At 39.3% G+C, this 13,338-nt stretch overlaps 11 protein-coding genes across 11 annotated transcripts; 9 read left to right on the top strand and 2 right to left on the bottom strand.

The window, feature by feature from the left end:
* Nucleotides 1-136: 136 nt before the first annotated feature.
* M896_031140 (vacuolar import and degradation protein) lies at nt 137-694 on the top strand (the record flags this gene model as incomplete). The annotated part of the gene is made up of 1 exon (XM_014708683.1): nt 137-694. One exon carries the CDS (start codon nt 137-139, stop codon nt 692-694), a length of 558 nt encoding a protein of 185 aa, XP_014564169.1.
* Nucleotides 695-956: 262 nt separating this feature from the next.
* Nucleotides 957-3,788, top strand: M896_031130 (ubiquitin carboxyl-terminal hydrolase; the record flags this gene model as incomplete). The annotated part of the gene is made up of 1 exon (XM_014708682.1): nt 957-3,788. One exon carries the CDS (start codon nt 957-959, stop codon nt 3,786-3,788), a length of 2,832 nt encoding a protein of 943 aa, XP_014564168.1.
* Nucleotides 3,789-3,909: 121 nt separating this feature from the next.
* On the top strand, nt 3,910-4,503 carry M896_031120 (Rab GTPase-interacting Golgi membrane protein; the record flags this gene model as incomplete). Its single annotated transcript, XM_014708681.1, has 1 exon — nt 3,910-4,503. The coding sequence occupies one exon, from the start codon at nt 3,910-3,912 to the stop codon at nt 4,501-4,503; it is 594 nt and encodes a 197-aa protein (XP_014564167.1).
* A 90-nt stretch (nt 4,504-4,593) lies between these two features.
* On the top strand, nt 4,594-4,989 carry M896_031110 (homeodomain-containing transcription factor; the record flags this gene model as incomplete). The annotated part of the gene is made up of 1 exon (XM_014708680.1): nt 4,594-4,989. One exon carries the CDS (start codon nt 4,594-4,596, stop codon nt 4,987-4,989), a length of 396 nt encoding a protein of 131 aa, XP_014564166.1.
* Nucleotides 4,990-5,253: 264 nt separating this feature from the next.
* Nucleotides 5,254-6,417, top strand: M896_031100 (protein kinase; the record flags this gene model as incomplete). Its single annotated transcript, XM_014708679.1, has 1 exon — nt 5,254-6,417. The coding sequence occupies one exon, from the start codon at nt 5,254-5,256 to the stop codon at nt 6,415-6,417; it is 1,164 nt and encodes a 387-aa protein (XP_014564165.1).
* Nucleotides 6,418-6,450: 33 nt separating this feature from the next.
* On the top strand, nt 6,451-6,801 carry M896_031090 (uncharacterized protein; the record flags this gene model as incomplete). Its single annotated transcript, XM_014708678.1, has 1 exon — nt 6,451-6,801. The coding sequence occupies one exon, from the start codon at nt 6,451-6,453 to the stop codon at nt 6,799-6,801; it is 351 nt and encodes a 116-aa protein (XP_014564164.1).
* Nucleotides 6,802-6,883: 82 nt separating this feature from the next.
* M896_031080 (ribosomal protein S14) lies at nt 6,884-7,288 on the top strand (the record flags this gene model as incomplete). The annotated part of the gene is made up of 1 exon (XM_014708677.1): nt 6,884-7,288. The coding sequence occupies one exon, from the start codon at nt 6,884-6,886 to the stop codon at nt 7,286-7,288; it is 405 nt and encodes a 134-aa protein (XP_014564163.1).
* Nucleotides 7,289-7,416: 128 nt separating this feature from the next.
* Nucleotides 7,417-9,042, top strand: M896_031070 (isopeptidase T; the record flags this gene model as incomplete). The annotated part of the gene is made up of 1 exon (XM_014708676.1): nt 7,417-9,042. One exon carries the CDS (start codon nt 7,417-7,419, stop codon nt 9,040-9,042), a length of 1,626 nt encoding a protein of 541 aa, XP_014564162.1.
* An 88-nt stretch (nt 9,043-9,130) lies between these two features.
* Nucleotides 9,131-9,859, bottom strand: M896_031060 (ribonuclease HII; the record flags this gene model as incomplete). Its single annotated transcript, XM_014708675.1, has 1 exon — nt 9,131-9,859. One exon carries the CDS (start codon nt 9,857-9,859, stop codon nt 9,131-9,133), a length of 729 nt encoding a protein of 242 aa, XP_014564161.1.
* A 196-nt stretch (nt 9,860-10,055) lies between these two features.
* Nucleotides 10,056-12,707, bottom strand: M896_031050 (ATP-dependent 6-phosphofructokinase; the record flags this gene model as incomplete). Its single annotated transcript, XM_014708674.1, has 1 exon — nt 10,056-12,707. One exon carries the CDS (start codon nt 12,705-12,707, stop codon nt 10,056-10,058), a length of 2,652 nt encoding a protein of 883 aa, XP_014564160.1.
* A 213-nt stretch (nt 12,708-12,920) lies between these two features.
* Nucleotides 12,921-13,298, top strand: M896_031040 (uncharacterized protein; the record flags this gene model as incomplete). The annotated part of the gene is made up of 1 exon (XM_014708673.1): nt 12,921-13,298. One exon carries the CDS (start codon nt 12,921-12,923, stop codon nt 13,296-13,298), a length of 378 nt encoding a protein of 125 aa, XP_014564159.1.
* Nucleotides 13,299-13,338: the final 40 nt, after the last annotated feature.

Below are 13,338 nucleotides of genomic sequence, written 5' to 3'. Positions count from 1 at the left end.
GCATTGATTAATATGATGCTTATTTATGAAATCCAAGATTCATATTGAATGCATTATGCGATTCGTAACCAACAAATAAGTTAGGAGTACAAAAAGGAGTTGATGTGTGAATAAAATGCCAAGAAAGGCATGCTAGATGCATTGTATAGAGGCATTTGGACTGGATAGTGGTGCAAGATATAGAGGAAATCAGCTTTCAAGTGGAGGATCGTTCACAATTGATATGGTAATTGATACTGTGGATCAACAGCAAGAAACTATATGTGGTACCTTTGAAATCCACAACATCAGTGACAAGTACGAGCTGCTTACGACATACTTTGAAGGCGAAATGGTTGGTAATATTTATCCATTCACTGCAGAACAGCCATCTGCAACGAATCCAGACATCATCCACTGGAAGTTGTTTCCTGAGTGGAAGATGGAATATGTAAATGCAGACAGTACATATGACATAAAAGACAGTGACTTTGTATACATAAAGATCAAGGAGCTGTTTATACTACCAGATCCTAAGAGCAGAAGCATCCCTGGTGCATCTATAGATGGACACTACTATTGCTGCTATTACAGAAACCTAGACTGTTTTGCAGGCCACTACTATTACAGAAATACATCGAATTTTGTTTCTCAACAGGTGCTGTTTGACAGAGTGTTTTCAAGGGTGTCGCAAGGATGGGAGTTTGCAGAGTAAAGATGAATTGAAACTGAGAGACATAGTGAATTATGAAGAATGAAGATAATTCAAGTTAAGATATACTCTACATCATGAAGATACTATATGAATAAATGAATGAAGCTCGTAAGTGTTTTAATAAACGAATTAAAGATGTTTTGTTGACTATATGTAATTGTTGAGGCGTTCATGCATATCTGTCATGATATGATTGATTGTTTACTGATAATGCAGCACATGATGAGTAGAGTGTGTTAAATGTTTTTGAGAAGAGCCCCAGATGGATACAAACTGGATAGTAAAGAAGCCATCGAATGGATCGAAGATAGAATCCAAACAGTTTTTAGCACATGGGCATGGGTGGAAGATGGTTTTATCGAATAAGAACAACAAGGTTTATCTTGCATTGGAGTACATTGGAGGTTCGTATCATGATATATTTGTGGTATTCTGGATTAATGCTAATGGACGAGTATATGATGGCCAGTATCAGTTTTCTATGTTCAATGTAGATACTGGAGTTTATGTTGAAGATAGTGACGAGTATAATATTAGAGTGGGAGTGGATGTAGTGAGTGGGGAATATGATTCGAAGGAGTCGACAGGATATATTGGACTAAAGAACCTTGGAGCAACATGCTACATCAACTCGCTGATTCAGACGCTATTTGGAATAAGAAAGTTCAGGAATGACGTTTATGCACTGAATCCAAGCGGAAGAATGTTGCATTTGCAAAGGTTGTTCAAGGCGATGCAAGAGAGTAGGAAGATGGTTGACACGACGGAGTTTGTTGTCAATAATGCATGGGTTGATGACATGCATGTGCATCAAGACATCCATGAATTTTCGAAGTTTTTCTTTGATTTGCTTGAGAAAGATAGTGGAAACAAAGAGTTTATTGAGAAGCTTATACAAGGAGAACAGATAACCTACATCAAGGCAGATTGTGGATGTTTCCGAAGGAAAGAGGAGAAGTTCCAAGACATCCAGGTAGAGATTAAGGACTTTATGAACAATAAGTTGGACTTGAGTCTGATTGAATCACTGAAGAGATATGTGAAAACTGAGCGGTTAGAGGGGAGCAATCAATACAGTTGTGAGAAGCATGGACTTGTTAATGCAGAAAAGGGAGTGATGTTTGGAGAGCTTCCTCCAGTGATTTTTGTATTACTTAAGCGGTTCTATTTTAATCTTAATACTGAAACGAGATATAAATTAAATGATTATTTTGAGTATCCTGATGTATTGGATATGAAGCAATTTGTGGATGAGCCTGAAGAGATTGTGGATGAGCAGAGAATTGATGGTTTAGAAGAATCAAAGAATGAGAATAGAGCTAATATGAATGAATATGAACTGTATTCGGTTATTGTGCACAGAGGAGATGTTGAGGAAGGTCATTTCTATGCATACCTGAAGCATGGAGGAGAGTGGTTGAAATTCAACGATGGAGTTGTCACAAAGAGCAGAAAGGAGGAAGTGATGGAGGGGAACTTTGGAGGAGAGCATCCGTATAAAGATAGAATGCGTGAATATTCTGGGTATTATCTTGTATATATCAGGAAGAGTATGATCGAAGAGATCTTGAATGTTGAAGTTGAGATTCCTGCAGTGACAGAAGAGATGTTGAATAAGGTACAGAGGAAGGTTTCGATCAAATGCATGACTATTGAATGTATAAAGAATTACAGAGGAATGGGTTTTTGCAACACAGAGTCTTATGACTATCCATTGAGTGAGCACTTTGAGATTGAGATGAGTGAGAATGACAGTGTGAAGATGTTGCATAATAGTATTGAGAGGCGGTTGAACAACACCAGAAAGAAGATATATTTGTTTGAATGTAGCCGTAAGGAAGTGTTTAGTGAAGAAATTGAGGATAAGCAAACTGAGTGTGATGGCGAGCAGGTGTATGAAGAAGCAAAGAAGATAAGAATAGATGGTGAAGAGTCAATAGGAGTTAGATTACAGATGGATGTTAAGTTGGTGACTGATGGAGATATTAATCCTGATGCAAATTATTTTGTTTATGCATGTAATAACAAGGTTGACTTTGAGAATAGCAAATTGATTTTTCTGAAGATTTTCAACAATCTTCCGTGGTGCGAGAATACATTACCGATGTCTTTGAGGCTGTGCGCATGTGTAAGTTTTGAGGGCACTCTTAAGGAGAATATGAATGTGATACTTGAGAAGACTGGAGCAGAAGAATTTGTAGTGTTTAGAGAGGCTGATTATGCATCGCCATTGAGTATTTCCGCAAGAATGGAGGATCTTCCACAAGGCGATGTTCTTGTTGCTGTGCGAAGAGAGCATATTTCAATATATCGGGATTTTATGAGGGATTTCAGTAGACGAGTGTGTGTGAATGTGCACTGTGGGATGCATGGATTTACTGTTTTTGTTGACAAAAGCTTAGGACTTAGATCGTTTGAGGAGCGAGTGCAAAAGTTCGTGGGATCCAAAGACATGCTCTTGAGTAAAGAAGCTGTATGTGAGAGCTCTGATGTGACGACAACAGGTGAAGATTATGCAGTGTCTGATGTTGCATCTGAGATTGGGATGATGAATTACTTACAGGAAAAGAATTCTGTACGATGTATTTTAGGAGAAGGCCAACAGATTGTATATGTAACATTTTGTGATAAGGAGATTGATTACAATGTGATTTCGCATCTGCATATATTTGTGATGAAGACAGGCAGTACGTCACTTGAGCTGATTAAGAATGTTCTTGTGTCGCACTTTATGTGCTTTTCGCCTGCAAGAGGGCACTCAACAAGGGATCTGAAGGTGGTGGATACTGTGAGGGACACGCTGTATCTTAAGTCGTTTGATTTGTCGGAAGAGTTCACTGCGAATGGGATGTGCGTGGTGCAGGTGTTTTCTGGAAAGGCGATCAAAACAGCATACTACACGGGAATGTACAAGATAGTAGGTTTTCCGTTCTTTTTGCACACAGATGCAAAGACTATTGGGGAATTCCGGACAACTTACAAGCTGTTTGAAAAGCTGGTGATGTTTGATGGGAAGAGTTATGTTGATCTTGAGCTTGAATGTCCGATGTCAAGATTCAATGACGAATGCTTCTTGCTAATTAAGAGGCCTTAATGGAATATTAAAGATGTTTTGAGAAGTTTGTTGAGAGAGATAGCAGTGTGCTAGTGGTGCATAATAATAAAGTGCAGGAGTGTTTGTATAAATAAAACAAATGACCAAAATGGCCCTTGAGATGAATTTTGATGTGGATGGAGAAGAGTACAGCAAGTTTGACTTGAAGTCTGCATTTATTGGATGGCTGCCCAATGACAGACCATTGCTGGAGGAGCTTGGAATTGACTTTGGAACAATAAAGAAAGAGAGCAGGCTTATTTTCAAGGTGATGCAGAAGACTGATGTTGATTTTTCGTTTGTGAAGGATGCAGATCTTTCTGGGCCAATTGTGTTTGTTGGGCTTTATTGCCTTGGACTTGTAATGAACTACAGGATCCATTTTGGATATGTTTACTTTATTTCGCTGTTGATGACATTCAGCATGTATTTTTTGTTGAATGTGCTGGATACAAAGAGGGTTGGATTTCTTGAGTGCTGCAGTGTTCTAGGATACTCGTTTCTACCGATAGTTTTGTTCTCGATCACAAGTGTGTTAATGCGGGGGAGTGGAACTGGATTACGGATGTGTTGTGGATTTGCAGCAGCGTTGTGGTCGAGCTACACGGCATCTGTTGTTTTCTGCAGGTATCTGTCGCTCAACAATAAGCAAGTTGTGGTTGGATATCCATTGTTGATGGGATATATGGGCTTTGTAATGGTGGTTATTTTTTGAGATTTAGTATGGAGAAGATTTTTAAGGTTCTGATGTTATTTTATGAAATTAAAGATAATTTTGGATTTATTGAAAAATCAGCAAGACGGGATGCAAGAAGGGAAGCTTGATGTGAGGGAGATGAATTGCGTGCTGGGGCTGATGAAGCTGATGAGGGATGGCGAGGATGAGCAGCAGATGGGGGAGGTAAGGACAAGAAAGACGGTATTCCAGATGGCTGCATTGAAGGAGGTGTTTAAGATTACTGCGCATCCATCAAAGATGACGAAGATGGATCTTGCATTGATGATCAAGCTCCCATTGAAAGCAGTACAGATATGGTTTCAGAATGAAAGAAGTAGGAAGGAGAACCTGGAAAGAAGTAAGATGCAAGCGATATCTAAAGCAAAATCTGAAAGCATAGATCCAACAAGACTCTTTGATGTGATAATGATGGCGGTGCGTAATAACAGGGAGGCATTGGAAAACATTCAAAGAGGATACTGAATGCAATCGTAGATGTTGATGGTGGAATAGAGTGTATAATTTACATGTTCTAGCTAGTCGAATAGGAGTGTATAAGTTGATATATAGAAGTGTGGAGGAAGATGCCTTGGTGGTGAATAGCATCGTGCAAGGAGCATATAAAAGCAGCACTAGTGTATGTTTGCTGATTTTGAGATGGGTAGATATATGATTAATTGCGTTTTTGAAGGTTTAAGTAAATCATATAAATGAAATTTGCATAAATAAATAAAGTAGATTTAGAGTATGAGTGATTGCAAGAAGAGTGGCCGGACAAGCTTTGTGAGGAATGCAGGACAATTATTGCAAGGGTACCAGCGAAGCTTGTCCAGGAAGATTTTTAGAACGATTATGGTGGCAACAATGGTTCTTCTTTTTACTTTTTGGTATAAAAAATATTTTTTTGTTTACAGAGTGAAGGAGGATTTGAGAATGGAGAAGATATGCTTAGAATTTATAAACAAAAGTGTTGACAAGTGCCTGGAGCACAGGACGCGTTATGAGCAGAATAAGGCGTTTGCGGCGATCAAGACACATCTTCCACTGGTGCCTGTCAAGATAACACGAGCGAATGCGGTGTTTCTGTATACATATAACAATCCACACATTGTGATCAAGCGATGTATTGCACCTGATTCGCCTGGTTTGTCAGAAGATGAGATTCTGATGATGCTGGACAATAAGAATGTTGTGAAGTCGTTCAAGTCGTTCAGGGAGAAGTTTGTAAATAGAAAGGGGGAAGAGGAGACGATTATCTGGTTGTTTATGGAGTATATGGATAGGAAAGTATCTCAAGAAATAATCAGAGGAGATGAGAGTAGAATACGTGATGTTACAGAAGGAGTGCTTCATGGACTTAAGTACCTGCATGGACTTGGAATAGCACATCTTGATTTGAAGATCTCGAATGTGATGGGAAAGGAAACAAAAGAAGGAGTGGTATACAAAATTATTGATCTTGGATTTGCAAGGCGATTTAAGCAAGAAGATAGGAATGCAGAGATTCAGATACCTTCGAAGAGCTTTGGAACGTATCCATATAAGCCACCAGAGATTTCACAATTGAATGTGCATGGGATTAAGGGAGATATCTGGAGTCTTGGAGCAATTGTATGGTTTTTGTCACTGAAGCAGACACCGTTCTACTTTGATGATGGAAAGAAGGATATAGATAAATGGAAGATGTTTATACGCGGAAAGCTGCCGCTGTTTTTCAAGCAAAGCTCATCGTTTGCACTGAAAGACTTTGTAAGGAAGTGCATGTCGTTTGATAGGTTTTCAAGACCAAGTGCAGCGGAGCTTCTTGAGCATCCATTTATACTTGGTCAGCCGATGACTGTGCAAGATGAGGATGATGTGAATCTCAGTGATGAGTTTTTGTCGAGTTCAGGATACGACAGCATGGAGTAGATTAAAATATTTGTTTCTGATGGCATTGATTGAATGATGATTTGTGGAAGCTTAGCGAGCATTTCTGAGGATTTGAAGTATCTGATGTGTATTTTGCCTGTTTACATGAATATTGGCGGAGAGAAGTATGTTTTATCTAAGATAAGATATAGAATGCATTGTGAAGCAGATGGATTACTGAAGATGGTTTTTTGTGACGAGTGCTTGCATGTGTATGTTCCTGTTGTGAATAGCAAGGTGTGGAGTGAGGAAGACAAGCTTTTTGTGGAGTGTAACAGATGCAATACTAAGACTGAATGTAAGATTGGACAAGATGCATATGTTAATAAGACGTGTGCAAATGATTATTCAGAGACCGAAACATTTGATGTGTTTTTTGTATGATGTGCATTTAATGCGGATGAAATTGTAGTGGTAAAGCTGTATTACAACAAGCAGATTGATGTATGAAAAAAATTGCCCTTGTATGTCTGAGAAAGTTGAGGTTGCAGAGCTTGCAGCAGTTGCACACATCAAAGCAACAAGGAACGATACGTTTGTGCATATTACTGACATGACAGGATCTGAAACGATTGCAAAGATAACCGGAGGAATGAGAGTGAAGGCACAGCGGGATGAAGGATCACCGTATGCAGCGATGCTTGCAGCACAGGATGTAGCAACGAAGATTCTTGGGCGAGGGATCAAGGTATTGCATTTCAAACTGCGAGGAGCAGGAGGAGTGAAGCCAATGGCACTTGGACCTGGTGCACAAACAGCAATACGAACGCTAATACGTGCAGGATTGAAGGTTGGTAGGTTTGAGGATGTGACGCCTGTATCAAGAGATCGTGTTAGGAAGCGTGGAGGCCATCGGGGACGAAGAGTTTGAATAAAACGATTATTTACAAAGTGTGTATTTTAAGGCTTGTTTGATGCAATGTGTCAATGTATCTGTGAGTGGCATTATAAGAATGAAAGTAGTCGAGTGTTTATTTGTTTGAACGCAAGCCCTCGTACATGAATGCTATTGTGAATCTTTCGAGGTTTAAGAAGTGCTGCTGCTACTGTTATAAAGATGTTACAGATGGTGTTTTTGTGTGTACATGCGGGTTCTCATTGTGCAGTGTGCATAAGCAGATCCATTTTTACAAAGCTGGATGTTTTGAAGTGCTTGAGGTGAAAGATTTTGGAGATGAGAGAGGAGTTGAGGTTAGAAGCGAAGTGCTTGGTGAAGAAGAGGTGCTTGATGCAACGAATAAGTTGAAGGTGTTGGCTGATCACAATTACTTTGAGGGAATAACACAAGAGAATGATGAGATCATGTGTTCTCATGGATGCAGTACAAATACAGGCAACCTGAATATTGGAGAGATGTGTAAGATAAAATGTGAGAAGTGTGACATAAGGTCTAGGCTCTGGATATGTATTAGTTGTGGATATGTGGGGTGTGGAAGAAAGCAGTATGGAGTTGAAGGTGAAGGGCATGCAAGAATGCATTATGAGAAGGAAGGACACAACTTATTTGTGTTGGTTGAGAGCCTTGGAATGAAGAATGTGGAAGTCTTTTGTTATCTGTGTGATTCTAGAGTGATGAGTGAATATGACATGTTTGATAGGATAGTTAGAATCAGGTTTAAAGGTCAAAATGCAATCGATGCGATTGATGATATTTATGTAAGGATAGATTACTCTGGACAAATAGAAGTCAGTGATGCAAATAATCATAAAATTGCTGATGAGTCTGTAGAAGAGGAGGTTGATGGACCTTATATTGGGATAGGTAACTTTGGAAACACATGCTACATTTCGTCTGTTTTGCAAATGCTTGGATATGTTGTTTCTTATGAAGATGTTGACACTGAGATGCATTTTGAAGTATGCCATGCAAAGAATCCTCTTGAGTGTTTATTTTGCCAATTAATGCGTGTTTTTGGAAGAATGAAGCAATCAGTGAAAGAAAGTAAAGGCAGTAGGATTTTGATAGAAGAGTTGGTGAATCTTGTGTGCATAAACATGCCAATGTTTGAGAGACATACTCAGCAGGATGCTCATGAGTTTCTTGTGTTATTGATGGAACAGATTGCAGAAGCTGAGTGTTTGTATTTGATTCCACAGATCACGTCGCTATTGAACTTTGAGATATGCATGAAAGTTGAGTGTACTGGATGTGATGAAGTGTGCATGACTAATGAAAAGATTCCTGTTATATGCACAATTATGAATGAGAATATAAGAAAGGCTGTATATGTGTTTTTTGATGATGATGTATGGAAATGCGAGTGTGGAGGAGAGAAGAGGCGTAAAAAACGCATTATGAGACTTCCAAAGTACATGGCTGTTCAGGTGGGAAGATATGTGTATGATAGAGGGGATTTTAAGAAAATCAAGGATAAGATTGGAATCCGGAGCCTTGTGCTTGAGAAACATATGGATAATGTTTATGGAGATAATGAATGTGAGGTTTCAAAAGATCATGAATACCGAGTAGTCGGATGCATCAACCATACTGGATTACATCTAGGGTCAGGCCATTACACATGGTGGGTTTACAACGAAAAAGGATGTAAATTGATAGATGACACAAAAATAGTTGAATGCAATGTTGAGATCTTGGAAGACGGGTATATTTTTCTGCTAAGGTAGTTTGTAATAAAATAAGATACTACTAAAGCAGTTTACAATAAAGTATGATAGAATGGAATTATAACGGATAGTTTGTATTTATATTTATTCATAAATTATTGGTGTAGAATCCAATCAAAGGGCCTTTAAGAGGCAACGACTTTCTTTCGCCAAGCATTCTCTTGATGGTTGCCCATGAGTATCTGACACCAGCTGGAAATCCAAAAACCTTGTTCATGTTTTTCTTGAGCCATTTTATAGTATCTGGATCAGCAGGATATCCCGATCCGACATTTTCTCCAAACTCTAGCATCATCAAATCCCTCTTTACCTTTGCAATAATACTGGCGCCGGAAACAACCTTAAATGTTGCATCTGCCTTTTCCTTGATAACAAAGTTATAAGGATACAGCTTTCCAAGCTTGTCTGCACATTCTTTACAATCACCTAGTGCATCTATATAAACTGTATTGACAGTCTTACATCTTTTCTTTATTTCATCTAGTATTTTTACAATTGAGTCAAATGAGATTTCATTTAGGTTTTTGTCTCCACTGAACATCTGATCTGATATGTAGTCTGGATGATTACAATGATAAATATATTCAAGCTCTGTGTGCTTATGTATATTCTCAAACAACCGGGTTCGTATTGAGGGAGATAGTTTTTTGGAGTCCTTGAATCCATCTGTTTCAGAAAAGTCTTTTGGCATTATCAAGGCACCATATACCATATATCCCATTACTGAACCTCTTCCTGCCTCGTCTATACCAACAACAGCTTCTTTGCTGAACTTGCAATCTTTTTCAAAGCTAGAAAAAAATATATTCTTATGCATGAATACAAAACAGGTATATTACAAAACAAGTTATTAATTTCATGCAAATGTTACATAAACATATAGCTACATCAGGATGATGCACATAATAAATATGTATACATTCAGATCACATTGATCTATCTTGTTAGCAACACACATAGTGTAAATCACATCAAACATATCCACAGAATACACATAAAATTCGCATATCACTTTATTCCACAGATCTACATATATTAGAGTACTTGAGCCACTTCGGATCCTTCTCCCTGTCATGCTCAAAGTCAAATGCTTCTAAAACATCTTCGATCTTTGTAAACTTAATGCTGTTTCCACAAATACCAACTACGCCAACTCCACGATTTGCAACACACAAATCAACTGCTTCAATACCTAGAATCGCTGCATATATTCTGTCTGTTGGTGATGGATTCGATCCTTGCTGTATAGATCCAAGAATAGAATATCCTGTCTCAAAAAGTCCCTTGCTGTCCGTCTTCAGAACCTTGCAGAAGCTATCTGTAGGGATCGAGCAGAATGTCCTTTCATTCCTGAATATCACTATTCCTCGTCTTGAACTTTCCTTGAATCTCATTCGTAACCTCTGTGCTGCTTCAGAAAGATTTCCTATCAAATACCTCCTCTCAGGTATAAATACCTCAAATGCACCAGCTGCTATTCCTCCCATTAATGACAGATACCCACACTCCTCTCCCCCAATCTCAATTACAAACACACTGTTCTTGCATGAAAATGAATTCAGCTTCGACATATCAGACATCTTAAGAATCGTGTTCAATGCAGTATCAGATCCAATACTTACACCTGTGCCAGGCATATTGTTATGTGCAGTTGCTGGTACAATAATAACATTAATTCTCTTTATCTTATCAATCACCGAAAGTGCCTTTGAACCTCCTATCACAATAAGCGATTCCAATCCACTCTCATTTATCTTTCTCTGTAGCTCCTCAATGTCAATATCACTGTTATTTCCCACTCCAATTGCAGATCCGCCATTGTTCACATCACTTGAAAACTCATAAAGCTTTGCTTTCACAACCTGGCCTTTGATAAGTCCCTCAAATCCATTTGGAATGTAGTATGGCTCTATTCCTATCGTCAGTGAATATTGCACTATTGCATTCAGCACCGCATTCATCCCACTAGATCGACCACCAACTTGCAGAATCCCCACAGATCCAATCTTTGTATTACATCCATTCTCATACAGCACTCTTGTCATCAGAGCCTTCCTGAAGTACACATATGCAAGCCTAAAAAACTCATTCCTACTCTTAAACACATCTGGAAACTTCATTTCCTTTTCAAACACCCCAGTCATCTCATTCCTATGTACTACCTCTCTCAGATCAATCGTATCCACCTCGTCATTGAAAACTCTTACCATCAATGGCTCGTCAACCGGCTCCATCACAGTCTCAACCGCTTTGATTCCAAACAAAGTCCCATAAACCCTATCCTGAAAAGATGGAGGACCTCCTCGCTGTATATGCCCTAACTTCAATGACCTGACCTCAATCCCAACCTTATCTATTTCCTCAACCACCGATGAAACACGTATCGGCGTGCCATCTGCTTCAACAGCACCCTCAGAAACAATAACAAAAATCTCTGGCTTCCCATGCTTCTTTCCAACTGCAATCGCATCCATCATCTCCTTCTTCCAATCTCCAGGCACCTCAGGTAACAATACATAATCTGCCGCGCATCCAAGAGCAGACATAAGAGCTATCCATCCGCACTTCCTTCCCATCACTTCAATTACAAATGCACGAGAGTGCGACTTCATTGTTGACATCAGATGATCAATAGCCTCAACCACTCTGTGTATTGCAGAATCCTCTCCCAACGAAACCTCCGTCCCATATATATCATTGTCAATAGATGCAGGAATGCCTACAACTTTCAATCCATACACGTATCTTTCAATCTCCTCCTCATCGCATCTATCATCCTCATCTTTCTCCATCTTCTCATCATCAACCTCATCAGACGAATTCAGGTCATGGTAAACTGTTGGATTCGCCTTGTAACACTCTGGCTTTCCATAAAAATCAGAATACATCACTCCACTTCCATCAGTCGTTTGTTCAACATCTACCTTCCCTTCCACCCTCGACTTGTTCATTCGTATCTTTCTTTTCTCCTCGCTCGATATCTTCCCTTCTCGCAGAAGTTCTCTAAGATGCTCTCTAAACTCATTCTTCAACTCTAACGCTCCCTTTAGTGATCCATCACCTCCCAGTATAATCATGCAGTTAATTCTCTTCTTTGCCATATTCAACACCGCTTGCTTTCGCCCCTTCGCATTAAGAAACCTGTCAGACCTTGCAGACAATAGAACAGTGCCTCCCTGGCTGCTGTAGTACGTCTCAGTATCCCAGTTCAGCTTCTTTATGTTGTCGTTTATCAGTCCATCATATCCATTATACACTCCATACACCGTTGCTCCCCACTTGATCCCAGTTCGTATTATGCTTTTAATTGCCGAGTTCATTCCTGGTGCATCGCCTCCACTTGTCACAATCGCAATCCGATTCGCATTCTCCTTCCCAATAAACGTAACCACAATCTTATTTCCCATCATGTCGAGTATCTCCAGTGGCATACTGTGTCCGTCAAGATTCACAAATCCCCTTGTTGCAAGTCGGCTCATAGACTTGTAGCACGCCCTTATATGTATCCCCGCTCCTATCGAAATTATCTTTGCTTTGTTAGTGCTGTATATCTTCAATCTTCCTTTGTCATAAACCACATCCAGTCCAAGAAGTTCATATATCTCACCGTGCTTCTGTGTAATGCTGTCTCCAGACAGAAGAAGCTCCTCCACAACTGCTTGCATACGCCTCCTCACAAAAATATTTATATATGCATCATCCTTCATTGATAATTATTCACAGTGTACAATTAATTTATTCAGACGTCGCTTATTCGTGCATACAACTTAATATCCTACCAAGGCGCCCCACATTGCAATAAATCAAACAATTTACACATACTTCTATATTTGGCATACCAGGCAAATAATCAAAAATCAGTCAAGGCATACACTTGCATGTCTATCAAAGACAGCACAAAGGCAAAGGCATCTGCCAACCATAGCATGCTGAGCGATGCATCCCTGTTCATGCACTTTGTGGATGCGATACACTCTGTGTACCAGCCATGTAACATAATCTCCTCAGATACATCAAACTATCGTCTCAGGCAGCAAACTCAGGAGAAAACACACATCAACCCATGTTATGCTGAGTCTGTGTCTAATCGCACATTACATAACAAACATCCAGTGCCTTTTATAGAAGATACAAATGGATTTGGATGTGCATTCTGCAATGTGAGATACATATACAAGAGGTGCCTGATCACCCATCTTATGAAAACACACAACATAGATCTAAAAAATCCTCAAAGGTCTATTGATTTCCAATAAGTTCGCTTTGGATGTCTATTGCATTAGGCAATCTGTGAAT

The sequence above is a fragment of the Ordospora colligata genome (genome assembly GCF_000803265.1).
Source record: "Ordospora colligata OC4 chromosome Unknown contig_03, whole genome shotgun sequence".
Taxonomy (NCBI): Eukaryota; Fungi; Microsporidia; family Ordosporidae; genus Ordospora; species Ordospora colligata.
The sequence above is the reverse complement of the archived record's forward strand: the minus strand, read 5'-3'. Positions and strand labels throughout refer to the sequence as shown.